The following is a 13,622-nucleotide window of genomic DNA, read 5'->3' as shown; positions in this document are numbered from 1 at the left end:
AACTTTCAACTTTCAATTTCACAAAGGCTTGTTCTGTTCACTTTTTCAGATGTTATATTTATTGTGTTCTTTTAAACACCATTAATAAAAATGAATGATCTTCTGATTGACTACATTTTAATGGGAAAAGGTTTAGTTAAAAAACAGCTTTGCAAAATCGGAAGTGCTAAAATCGGTGTCCATAAAATGCTGACCGGTAAAAATACAGCATCACTATATGCATCGGTTGTGATTTGTGTGGGTGTGTGTGTGTGTGTGTGCTGAAGCACGCTGAAGGTGTTAAAGATACTGTCCAGTTGTGTGCAGGTATATATTTATTGTATTTACTAGGTCCTCCGCAATAGGAAGCAGAAATAACAAACCCAAGAGAATGCCTACATAGAGCGTGAGAGGAAGAGAATGTTGGCAAGAAATGAGCCAGGAAAAGGATATTGGCAGAAAGTGAAAGCAAGGAACAGGATATGGGCAATAAGCAAGAGAGAAGAACAGAATGATAGCAGGACGTGAAGGTGAATGTTTTTCTGAATATATTAAAAAAAACGTAACAGTGATTTCGATGCCAGAGCCACTTCTATGACACGGCTAACAGCAACTTCAAGCACCTTAAAATCTGTTTTAAAAAAAAGAATATTCCATCTGTGATAGAGGGAATATTTTGTCTGTGTACGACGAGGTAAGAGGATAAGAGTAGGCTAGTTCTCGCGTATGTTTATATATTTTAACAGCAGCGTCACACTCAGTGCTCGATGTCGTTGAAGTTCGCGGAGAATCCAGCCTGTGAAGCTGTGTGTCCTGCAGCTGCGGAAGACATAAAATAAATACATGAATAAATAATGGAAAACCAAGCAATGATCACGCAAAACAGGGAAGCAGACAAACACAAGCGAACACGTTCACTTATTCATTCAGACACCTGCAAATACACGCAGACGCGCACTCGTAACATCTCACGCTTGACACGCGAATAGACACCTGCTCACGTCCTCGCACACATATGCGCAGGCACACACATACGTGCGAGAATGTGTGCCAGCTTGTCTGTCGTACTCTCTGTACACCAATAATAATAATACCGTAGGACAATATTTACTGCGATGCTTTGGTCCCGTCTCATTCCTTTATTATAATGCGCTGATTTATTTGGTCTTGACGTCCGCATCCACAGGTATGACATCAGAATTCGAACCTGAGAGTTCCCTCAGCCTCTTACCTTTGCACGGTCCCTTTGTAAACATGATGTCATCGATGGCAATGTCGCTCCTTATTGAGGCGCCCCGCACAGCTTCAAACACAATCTGAAGAGAGAGAACCGGAGGAGGAAGTGAGGTCACAGGCTCCAGTCAAGTCGCAGAAATACGCAAAGGGCTTCTCCTGTCTCAAAGTCACACCGGCCAGATATTGACAGGAAGGACCCTGTAAGCAGACAGGCTTTCCCTGGTGAACCTCTACAGTTCTGTGTGCTATATACTACAACTCCCAGCATGCCCTCTGTGTATAATTACTGCAGTTATTAAAGAAAACTGCTACAATGACTGAGTCTGATTACATTATCGTAAAGGTTATAAACTTTATAACTTAAAATCCTGGGTAAAAGCTGGGTCTTATGTAAAAGCGCTCCTAGTTTGAGCACATATGTTCGGTGTTAGTGGAGGTATGGTGAAGGGTTGATCCGAGTGTTGCTTGCTGTACGGGACATGTGATTTTGTGTCAGTGGGAGGCCTCTTGTTGTTAGCGGAGGTGGAGTTTGGTATGTGTGTAGAAGCTTCTAGACTGGCCTGGTGTTTGCGATCGCACTTGTAGTCCACTTCGGCCCTCAACCAGGAGATGCTCTGCTCCCCGTGCCGGCTCCACAGCACCTCCTCCTGGTCGTGGCCCTCCTGGCGCAGGTAGACGTTCAGTCTGCCTATCCCCGACCCAAACATGTGGTAGTGGAAGTGCAGGCACTGCGGGCTCCTGGAGCCACGAAGATCTCCGGAGGCCAGGCGGGCATTTTGCCCTGCCAGCATGGGCGATGCCTCGAGGTACATGTAGTGCCCTGGAACACAGTCATGCGCATGTTATGCCCTGGAGCACAGTCATGCGCATGTAATGCCCTGGAGCACAGTCATGCACATGTAATGCCCTGGAGCACAGTCATGCACATGTAGTGCCCTGGAACACAGTCATGCACATGTAGTGCCCTGGAACACAGTCATGCACATGTAATGCCCTGGAGCACAGTCATGCACATGTAGTGCCCTGGAACACAGTCATGCACATGTAGTGCCCTGGAACACAGTCATGCGCATGTAATGCCCGGGAACACAGTCATGCACATGTACTGTAATGCCCTGGAACATAAGCCCTATTCACACGAGACTAGTATTACCTGGGGACCTCTAGTAACATGTAATAATTGCGGAGGTCGTCTGTGACCTTAATCCTGTGCGAATCTGCCATGTCCGTAATTTGTAAAGTAAAAATTCCATGGCAAATTACCTACCATATTTCGCCAAACACAGAGGTCATGTGATAATATTAGTTCCGTGCGAATCGGCATCTCGGTGATTTGGGGTCGTATTTTAGGCTACTGTTATGCAGAGCACAGCCTTGACATTTCCAATCATATCCGGGGGGATAATGTCAGTAAATTTGAGTAAAATACAGACTTTGCTTATCCCGTGCGAATGCGCCGCACGAAACACAGACGTGGGGGGGGGGGGTAATTTCTAAATCACATGAGGTCCCCAGGTAATACTAGTCCCGTGCGAATAGGGCTATAGTCATACACATGTAATGCCCTGAAACACAGTGATGTGGAACACAGTGATGCACATTTTGTGCACTGAAGAATGAATACAAACTGACTCTCACAATAAAGACATTTTCACAGCTATAATAGTTGGCAGAGAAGTAGGACGTGTAAATAATAAACTACAACCTTTGACAAGCTATAAAGCAGTGAGGGACCTTGGAAACCCCCAGTGAAATTTGACCAAATGATTCAGGCCAAGCGTGTTTCCATTAGAATCTCTTTAATTCTCTTCCTGTAGCCTATGTCCATTGGAATAGTCTTGGAGCCATGGTGAAATGCATGATGGGACAGACTCACCCATCCCCGTGGTGTGATCCCCCATCGGTCCAGTAAAGGAAGTGGGCGTCGGCCCTCTGGCCAGCACCCAGTCGACCGTATCGACCTCTTTCTCCTGAGTGTACCCACAGTCTCCCCTCTCAAAGTCACACTGGCCAGAGATGGACAGGAAGGACCCTGAAAGCAGACAGGCTTTCCCTGGTGAACCTCTACAAGTTCTATGCGCTATACACTACATCTCCCAGCATGCCCTCTGTGTTAAAGATCAGTGGCACATTTTGTATAGTTAACCATTGTTTTAACATTTTAGCCAGCATGAACATGGCAGACATGGCTACTCAAAAGCCTGAAGGTGCCTGTCTCCCAGCACGTTAGCACCCCACCCCCTGCGCTCATGCAGGTTCTGACTGACAAAAAGCATTCCCAGGATCCATGGCAACCTACACACATGTACTGCTTCTACAAATTATATGTATTCAGCTTCTTTAATTGCTACTGTATGAAAAAGCACTGCAGTGAAATCTGGGGGAAAAATCCAAAGAAAGCCAACACTTCCACAATGTTGCGAGTGACACAATTGGTATGTTATCAAATCAGCAAAAATATTTCATGTTTCAAAGGAGAATCATGTTCCCAACTGCCTATTGCTCCATATAATATATTTGAATTAGGTTTGTCGTAACATTTTGTCTTGTGATCATTCATAATCTTGTAGGTTTATTCGTTTTTATAGCCTTCATATTTCTGAGGATTGCATCACTCTTGAAGTGCTAGTCCTGCTAAAAGCAGCTAACCGTAGAAGCCATATAATTTAAAAAAACATGCTATATTTTATAGCTGCAAGCATTCCCTCAGACTACATCTCCCATAATTCCCGGTGTGCTACAAACTACAGCTCCCAAGTTTACATTTATATATTATATAGTAAATAAGATTGCAAGAGTGTTTGTGTATGGTGGCTCAAACTATGTCTCTATGTTATTACAGAGTAGAGTGTGAGTATGCGAGGTCTGGTATGTGCACAGATGACACGTGTGAATTTACCTGAGGGGAGATAGCAGTCCCCCAGGGTCATGCTGATGTCATCAAGGGCTACTGACCCACAGTCCCAGAAGTTCTTACATACACTGACGAATAACACCTGCACCACAGAACAATACATCATTCCAAACAGTGACATCATTAAGCATGATTACTTGATCATCATGTTTACCCATATACCCACAGCAAAACAATCCACAAAGACACAGTATATCTGCATGTATAAATGACACATCAGTGGTGTCATTTAAAACCCAGGACAGAGACAGAGACAGAGCCTGAACTCTTCACTCTCATGGTTGTACTGATATGCCTGTGTGCTATGACCTTTGACCTTTTCGAACATTGAGTGGTTGCAAGATCTAACATTTGAAAGATCTAACACATCCCTAACATTTGAAAAATTTGAGACCCTTCGTTGAATGCTTGACTGCAACTGTCTTAAATGAAGAATGAAGCTGTGTATAAGGTGCGTCAGCTCTTACTGTGACGGCTTCAGGCCTCTGGAAGGTGACGTCCACCTCAGTCCAGACATCTCTGGTGGTCCCGCTGCTGGTCCAGAGCTTCTCCTGGGTGTGGCTGTCCTTGTGGAAGGCGTACACGGCCAGAACGCTGTCGGTCTTGCGGAACCCCGCCAGGGCGTAGTAGAACCTCAGGCAGTACTTCAGCCGGGCCGGGACCCGCGGGCCGACCAGCCGGCTCATGTATCCGGACCGCGAGGAGAAGCGCGTGTTCGCCAGCAGGAACCACCCTGAGCGGGAGAAAGAGCCGCTCCACAGTGAACACGGTCTCCACGGCGACGGCGTCCCTCCTTCACGCTCTCTGGACTGGTACTGTATGAACCCATATTTTAACCTACGTTCTCATGAAGTGATCTTTGGGGGGGGGCGGGGGGCGGTGCATAATCATGTCATATTTAGATGACGTGATTATTAATCATAGATATTACGCTGTTGTGGTACCTTCAGAGTGAAAGGTGAGGCTCACTCACCAGCGCCGGTGGTGTGGTCCCCTGTTCTGTAAAGATTGGGTTTGATTGACACTCTCTTCCACAGAGACCAGCCTGTCTGAGCCTGCTGGTAGCCACAGAACCCCGACTCGAAGTCACAGTTGGCAACAGAGGGGTCAAAGGTCGGCTCTGTGACAGATGACAACTGAAAATAACTCTTCCGTTCAGGAGACTGTATACATGTATGCACACACACACACACACACACACACAAAGTACCTGTTTCAGCATTGCAGAACTCTGCAGAGAAGGAAATGTTATCAAGCGCCACTCGACCCCCGCTGGCATTGTTAAAGGCTGCTTCAAACACCACCTGGGGAAATAGCATACCTTTACCACACCTTTACCTGCAGCTCACCTGTACCACACCTTTACCTGCAGCTCACCTTTACCACACCTTTACCTGCAGCTCACCTGTACCGTATCTTCACCTGGAGCTCACCTGTGCCGTATCTTCACCTGGAGCTCACCTGTGCCGTATCTTTCCCTGACGCTCACCTTTACCACACCTTTACCTGCAGCTCACCTGTGCCGTATCTTTCCCTGAAGCTCACCTTTACCACACCTTTACCTGAATCTCACCTTTACCGTATCTTTACCTGAAGCTCACCTTTACCACACCTTTACCTGCAGCTCACCTGTACCGTATCTTTACCTGAAGCTCACCTGTGCCGTATCTTTCCCTGAATCTCACCTTTACCATATCTTTACCTGAAGCTCACCTTTACCATATCTTCACCTGCAGCTCACCATCACCGCACCTTTACCTGAACCTCAGCTTTACCTGCAGCTCTCTGGCCCCAAAGTCAATGATTCCCCTATCACACTCACAGCAAGCTTAGGCACAGCTTTGCCTGGGGAGATGATGCTGGAACACTGCAGATCAAACAGTTCCCTAGTCTGACCTAATTTCCTGTGTCATTCTCTCCCTTTCTCCGGCCCCCTCTCTCACCTCCAGAGGGTAGGGGGCCTTGAGGTCCAGCTGCACTAAGGTCCAGTTGGCGGTGTGGTAATTTCCCGGCCTCCAGATCTCCTCCCCCTGTCCCAGCACGTCTCTGGTGAAGACAGAGAACTCGCTCCCCCCGTCCCGGTTCTGCAGGTAGTAAAAGGACAAGCAGCCGGACAGCGGTGCGGTCGTCATGGGAGACACCAGCCGGGCCACTTCCTGTGGTTTGCCGGCGTAAGTCGAATCCACGTACATGTAGTGGCCTGTGGAACGTGAAGACGCAAGGTGGTAAAATGCTACTCAGCTTTGCTGCTCTGAACCGAACACCCTATTCTAGTGAGTACTGCATGAATCAAGGTTTCTTCCAACACCCTTATTTACCTGCTCCTTACTTACCTGCTCAAGAATTGAAATGGAAATTGAAATTGAAATTAAAAACGCACGTGTGAGACACTTGGGTGAGGCGTACCTGTCCAGGTGCTCAGGTTGGGCTGGGTTTCCTTGTTGGGCTTGCCTATGTACCAGTTCACACTGGGGTTCCACTGGTTCCTGTAGCCACACATGTGCGGGTCTTCAAAGTTACACTCTGTGAGAAAGCACAAGTACAATATCTAGGACATCGCACAACATTACACCACATAATAACATAAATATCACTGAATACTGGCCTTTTTAATCACTGTTTTAATGTTTTGTAGGTATTCACATAAGTCACTAGCTGTAATATAAATCACTTTCTTTTCCATCTTGAATGTAATTTAATTCTTAAGCACAGAAAAGATAGTAAAAAAATTAATATGACCATATTAACAATTAAAAAGGGACATCATCCATACTGCACACATAATAGAACATAATATCATATGTGTCATGTTCATAAAGAGCAGAATCATAAATCTGTCATGTTCACATGGGTACTGTGAGTAGCTGGAGGCCACTGACCTATGCAGTATCCAGGAACGATGCGAATTTCAAAGATGGACACACTGTTATTAGCTCCGCGCCCAAGTCTGCCCTCCACTACCATCTGGAAATTACCAGGGAAGAAACCAATCAAATCAGTCAGTTACACAACCAACCAACCAACCAACCAACCAACCAAACAGAAACCCAACCAATCAATCACTGTCACCAACCACCAATGTCACATTGTGCTGAGGCATATTCATAAGCACCGAAACAACACCCGCATGTTTAAAAAGGAAACAGGGCCGTAAAATTAATCTATCAATGGCAATCTTATTACTGTCCCCATGACACATCCAAGAAACATCTCTGGCAAAACCATTCAGTCAACTTCCTGTTCAACAGACAGAACATCTGAAGCCTCAGAACAGAGCGTTTCTAATTAAGGATTTGTCATCGCAATATGCAAGCCAGAGAAAGAGTGCAAAGCTGTTACAGACGTGACATGAACAGGGGAGAGGAGGAGGTATGGTTATTACGTAAGGGTATAAAAAGGTCCTTCCAGCATAAATGAACAAACAACGAGGAAAACATTTTTTGGCAAGGGCTCACCGGGCACCTAAGTGAGAGGGGAGTCGCTGCTGGGGTGTGTCAGTCAATTTAATTTTGGCAGCTCATTGGAATTTGTGGGACATTCCAGTCTGTCAGGTTGCACCGTTCGCCACCTGCCTGCCCAGACCACGTCTATGGAGTATGGCGCAGGTCGTCGTCTGGTGGATTGGTAATTTTGGGGCTTTACCATGCAATACCAGGATGTTTCACAGTCTATTCAAAAGGCAATCAACGCTTTTCTTGGATCATATGCTGTCAAATTTGACTTTGATATAAATCCTAAGAAGTAGAAAAAAATGCATTTATTGTTCATTGTCTTTTTTATTTTTTATCATTTGAATTCCCGTGTGTATTTTTATTTTTAGTTGTTTACGGCTGTTCTTATACTGCATCGAGGTATTTCGGTGTTTCATTATCATTACACCTGTCTGTAATGAGAAGAACGACAATAAGTGCAACTTGAACAATCTTTTCATTTTAGCATCAACACAAAACAAAAAATGTAAAAATGATTAGCATCTGAGAGAAACTCATTACAAATCCGTATATACGTATTAGTCTACACCAACATAATTGAGCAGTCTAATGTATCTTACTGGTGGAAATTTTAAAATCAGCTTGAGCATTGTATTGCCTCGTCCAGTATTTTTCTACATAAAATAAAGAATATTTGAGCAAAGAATATTTGTTATCCGTGACTTCCATCGCAGCGGTAGACCACGGAAACTGGCGACGCCCCGTGCAATGTGCACGGCTCCTAAAGGGAATGAGAAGAGGCCATTTGATTGGCCGTTAACACACCCACCGATAGCATTTTCAGTGTAACCCCTCCCTGTTGGCCAGTGCGCCACGCGCTCATCTGCGGTGCCGAAAATACCACCAATCACGAGCCACGCCCAGTGCCCCGCGTGCCACACCCCGGACCGCGCCCACGCGCCGTGTGGCATTGATTTCTGAAAAATAGAGCCCCATGTGGTCGTTCCATTAAACCCATCTGGACAAACTCTTTCCTTCGAATTTTTATAGAATACATTGTCTGAAAGTACCATGTGACACTAATTAAAGGAAGGGTTTTTAAATTCTATTCTTAGGCGCCGTCCCAGAGTGTGACTAACCGTGTGAGTGTGAACGTTACACAGTGAGCTTGTTTTGGAAGAACTCCTCCAGGGCCTGGTCTGCAGTTGGCTCACGCGCGCGGAGGTTGTGGTTCGGAATATCGTGTGTATGGGGAGAAGCCCCTTTTCTACTCAGAGCATGTCAGCGATTCAGGGGTCCCACCCCATTTTGCACGGGTTAGGAGTGCACAGGTGGGGTGTTATGTGTGTGTGTGTGTATGTGCTGGTGTGCACATGTGCCTTATAGAAGGTGCTTTTGTGTGTGCGTGTGTGTCTGTGTCTCTGTGTGGGTGTGTGTGTGTGTGTCTGTGTGTGTATGTGTGAGTGTATGTGTACGTGCGTGTGTGTGGGGTGTGTGTGTGTGTATGTGTGTGTGAATGTGTGTGTGTGTGTGTGTGTGTGTGCGTGTGTGTGTGTATGTGTGTGTGAATGAGTGTGTGTGTGTGCGCGTGTACCTTATAGGACGCTGTGTGTGTGTGTGTGCGCGTGTACCTTATGGGAGGCAGATGTGTTCCACAGGTCGATGCTGGCTACCAGCCAGCTGTCAGAGGGCTGGTCAGCAGTCCACAGGGTTTGGTCAAAGGTGCCCCCCTCTGGCCGTAGGTGGAAATGCAGGGATCCTGACCCAGTGATCTGATAGACCAGCCTGACACAGCTCCAGTCCGACATCTCCAGCTCCGGGCTCACCAGAACGGCCCTCTCTCTCCCCTCTGTGAGCGGCCCATCCACTGCGATAAAGCCCCCTGCAGAGGAGAGACCAGCTCTGCTGTATCAGGAGAGACCAGCTCTGCTGTGTCAGGAGAGACCAGCTCTGCTGTATCAGGACAGACCAGCACCGTTGTATCAGGAGAGACCAACATTGCTGTGTCAGGAGAGACCAGCTCTGCTGTATCAGGACAGACCAGCACCGTTGTATCAGGAGAGACCAACACTGCTGTGTCAGGAGAGACCAGCTCTGCTGTATCAGGACAGACCAGCACCGTTGTATCAGGAGAGACCAACACTGCTGTGTCAGGAGAGACCAGCTCTGCTGTATCAGGACAGACCAGCACCGTTGTATCAGGAGAGACCAACACTGCTGTGTCAGGAGAGACCAGCTCTGCTGTATCAGGACAGACCAGCACCATTGTATCAGGAGAGACCAACACTGCTGTGTCAGGAGAGACCAGCTCTGCTGTATCAGGACAGACCAGCACCGTTGTATCAGGAGAGACCAACACTGCTGTGTCAGGAGAGACCAGCTCTGCTGTATCAGGACAGACCAGCACCGTTGTATCAGGAGAGACCAACACCGCCACAATAGCGAAGACTTTAACACTGCTGCATTATGAAAGTGAAAACGATTCACTCAGAATTCTTTCTCCCTAGAGTAGGGCTACTCAAGTCCAGGTCCAGTGAGCTGCAGTGTCAGCAGATATTTGCTCCAACCTCGCGCTACACCACCAGATTTCACTGATGAGCTCACTTCCTGGGCCAAGGATGTAAAAAAGTGAAAGCAGGTGGTTGGAGCAAATACTCACAGACACTGCAGACTGCAGAACCTGAAGTTGAGTAGCACTGGTAAAGTGAGTAACAGCAAAGTTTGTGTAAAGTTTGTATAAAAAATGCGTTTTGAGTACAGGCAAATTTATATTATATTATATTTAAATTTATATTATGTTGCACAACACAAAAATGAAAAAATGAAAGCGTTGCACAACATTTGGCATTTTCACTTTGACAAAGACCTCCGGGGAGGGTGCTGTTGTTTCTAATGGTAACAAACGAGACACCAAACTCCTGATCACTTGTTTCCATTTGTAAACAGCTCACAGTCACACTGCACGACAACACATGACAGTGTCCGGGACAAAGCAAAATTCTAAAAGTGTGCAACATTTGGAAATTTGTTTTGAAAATATGTCATTTTTGTCGAGCGACACTTGTCAACAGTGTCATGTGACAAAGTAGAAATTACGCTTAAGAGCGTAGCTCTGAAACCTTTTCCTTCCCAGCCAGAGCCAGCAGGGGGCCCCGTTCTCAGAGGTATGGGCTTCCCGTGCGGGGGAACAAAGACTCACCGTCCTTGTTCAGGGCCCATTTTGAGAGGGAGGGGTCTGACACGTAGCCACAGGTGCCGTTCTCAAATCTGCAGGAGCCTGGCAGAGTCTGAGCCCCGCCCACAACAACTGGAGCAGAGGGAAGAGGTAAACACCCACAGAATGCCACTGCAATGCTACTCCAAGCCAAGCACGCAGACCAATTATACAGCACGGCTACAACTGTCACTATGACAAGGGGAATTACATGAAACACATACAGTACACACACTCGCTGTTGCACTAGTAAACTTGAACTAAGTCCATGCGCTCGACGTGACTACCTACAGGTTGCTAAATTTGCGGGCTTTTGCTACATGCAATATATTGCCTTGTTTGATCACAAGCTGTCAAATTCATGAGCTCAGAATATTTACGCATTTCAGCCACTGTCAGCCACTAATCAATTTAACAGCATAGAATACACAGAATCCGAAACACGTGTGGTGAAAGAGCTCTTTGTGTGGTTTCAGGTTTTCGGGGGATAAATCTGGAGACTTACAGTGTAGGCTGAGGAACAGGACCTGAAGCATCGCAGAGCCTGCACAGGAAGTCCACAAGGCTCAAGGAACCAGGGTCATCCGACGGACCGACGCTCGCACACCTCACCACGCGGACGCGGCCCGAGACGAGCGCTGTCCACAGCGTTCACGGGCTCAGGGAGACCGTCCACAGCAACCAGCGCAGTCGGACAGACCGTCCACAGCACTCACAAGCTCCAGAGAGACTGGCCCACAGCACTCACACGGTCGGAGGATGTCTGCAGCCTTCACAGGCACAGATGTTCGGCAGGCTGGGCCCCTGCTTTACCGAGGGGCGGAGGGAGGCTCAGTGCTAATTCACTGCAGACTCCGAGAATGACTCGAATAAATCGAGAGAGAGGGAGAGAGAGAGACAGAGAGAGAGAGAGACAGAGAGAGGGAGTGAAAATGGGCAGAAAAGAGGCATAGAGGTAGGGGGGAGGGGGAGAGGAAGAGTAGAGGAGCAAGTGAGGAAGAGAGAAATAAACGTGGTTGAGGACATCTTCTTTAACACTTACCCCTCCAGAAAGAAACAAAAGTGATCTCTATTTTTGCCCGATGCACCTGGATATGCCTTTAACAGTTCACATCGATTACTGAGACCACCACTAACATTGAAACCAACGCTGTCACTAGCACTAAGATGAATACTGTCAATAACACTGGCTCTGTCATTAACACAGAGGCACTAACAAAATCTTGGCCTTCTCATTGCTGTTCTCAGACTGCTAAAAAGAGGAGGATGTTGTTTCAAAATGCTTAAAGCTGCAGGAGAAACAGGGCATGAATTAAAAGTTCAGGAAGTACACCAAAGGTCTTCCGCATTTGTTGTATCAGCATGCTAACTAGAGCAAAAGGAATTAAAATCTCCACTATGGCTTGTGTTTGGGTCCAGAGTGTAGGGTTCTTCGGGGAAAATGTACACAAAACACGATTTGCGATTCTGCTACTTGCAATGAAACACACTTTGTTATTCAGGTACTTTCACTGAAAAAAATCGCTGTTATTCAGACATTTTGAATGAAACATACTTTGTTATTCAGGTGCTTTCACTGAAACAATCTGTTATTCAGACATTTTTTAATGGAACAGCTCCGTTGTTCCGACACTTGAAAAGGGCTGAAACAAGGACAACGCATGATCATCAAGCACACATTTGGCTTTCTGATGGGCTGATGTTTGATTTAGTTCAAAGTTAATCCCAGCTCTTTACTCCCTGAACTGAAGGGCAGGCACATGTATTCACATATGACTGGCTGGCTCATTAAAATAGCCAACAATTCAACATAGTGAAAACTGAAGTTTCACAGTAGTGCTAATATTGCATCCTACTTCTCATCACTTCTTTCCATAATAAAGTCAATTGTATGACAAGGCAAGAATGTGTAGGAAATAAGCCAAACTGTTAGATATGGCATTTCGCTTTGTTTGAGGAGGAAGTCACATTCTGGAATTTTGAACTGCAGTGAGTCTGCCTTTCATCAGATGAACAGCCGCACATGGCCCCCATATGCCCGATAGAGACCTATGATGTGTGTGTGCATGTGTGTGTGTGTGTGTGTGTGTGTGCATAGTTTTACAGCCTTTGCTGCTGAATCACCTGGATAACCTGACAGACCCTACCATCTGTAGTACTAGCGTGGACACAGCACTGTTATTCCAGCAGTCTAATATCAGCACAGACGCAGCACTGTGTAAATCAGCACAGACACAGCACTGTGTAAATCAGCACAGGCAGTGCTGTGTAATATCAGCACAGACACAGCACTGTAAATCAGCACAGACTAAACACTATAATTTAAGCACATACAGTGCTGTGTAATATCAGCACAGACACAGCACTGTGTAAATCAGCACAGACTAAACACTATAATATCAGCACAGACAGTGCTGTGTAATATCAGCACAGACAACAGCACTGTGCAATATCAACACATACACAATCAGCACAGGCACAGCACTGTGCAATATTAGCACAGACACAGAACTGTGTAAATCAGCACAGACTAAACACTATAATATCAACACAGACAGTGCTGTGTAATATCAGCACAGACACAGCACTGTGCAATATCAGCACATTCACAGTACTGTGCAATATAAGCACAGACACAGCACTGGGTAATATCAGCACAGACACAGCGCTGTGTAATATCAGCACAGACACAGCGCTGTGTAATATCAGCACAGACACAGCACTGGGTAATATCAGCACAGACACAGCGCTGTGTAATATCAGCACAGACACAATGCTGTGCAATAACAACAGGAGGTTCTCTTGCCTTAGGGTGCAGGTTTGGGCTCAGAAGTGACATCATCATGGT

General features: G+C 46.4%; 1 protein-coding gene across 1 annotated transcript; it reads right to left on the bottom strand.

The window, feature by feature from the left end:
• Positions 1-669: 669 nt before the first annotated feature.
• Positions 670-13,428, bottom strand: LOC118212945 (MAM domain-containing protein 2-like). The gene is made up of 14 exons (XM_035391494.1): positions 11,280-13,428; positions 10,760-10,867; positions 9,192-9,442; positions 7,009-7,093; positions 6,536-6,652; positions 6,073-6,329; positions 5,340-5,433; positions 5,103-5,249; positions 4,597-4,862; positions 4,115-4,211; positions 3,092-3,247; positions 1,776-2,035; positions 1,211-1,295; positions 670-798 (listed from the first exon to the last, which is right to left on the bottom strand). The coding sequence occupies exons 1-14, from the start codon at positions 11,308-11,310 to the stop codon at positions 737-739; spliced, it is 2,016 nt and encodes a 671-aa protein (XP_035247385.1). The 5' UTR covers positions 11,311-13,428; the 3' UTR covers positions 670-736.
• Between the last annotated feature and the right edge of the window lie 194 nt (positions 13,429-13,622).

Source organism: Anguilla anguilla, chromosome 14, assembly GCF_013347855.1.
Source record: "Anguilla anguilla isolate fAngAng1 chromosome 14, fAngAng1.pri, whole genome shotgun sequence".
Classification (NCBI taxonomy): domain Eukaryota; kingdom Metazoa; phylum Chordata; class Actinopteri; order Anguilliformes; family Anguillidae; genus Anguilla; species Anguilla anguilla.
Note: the sequence above shows the minus strand (reverse complement) of the source record. Positions and strands in the feature narration are given on the sequence as shown.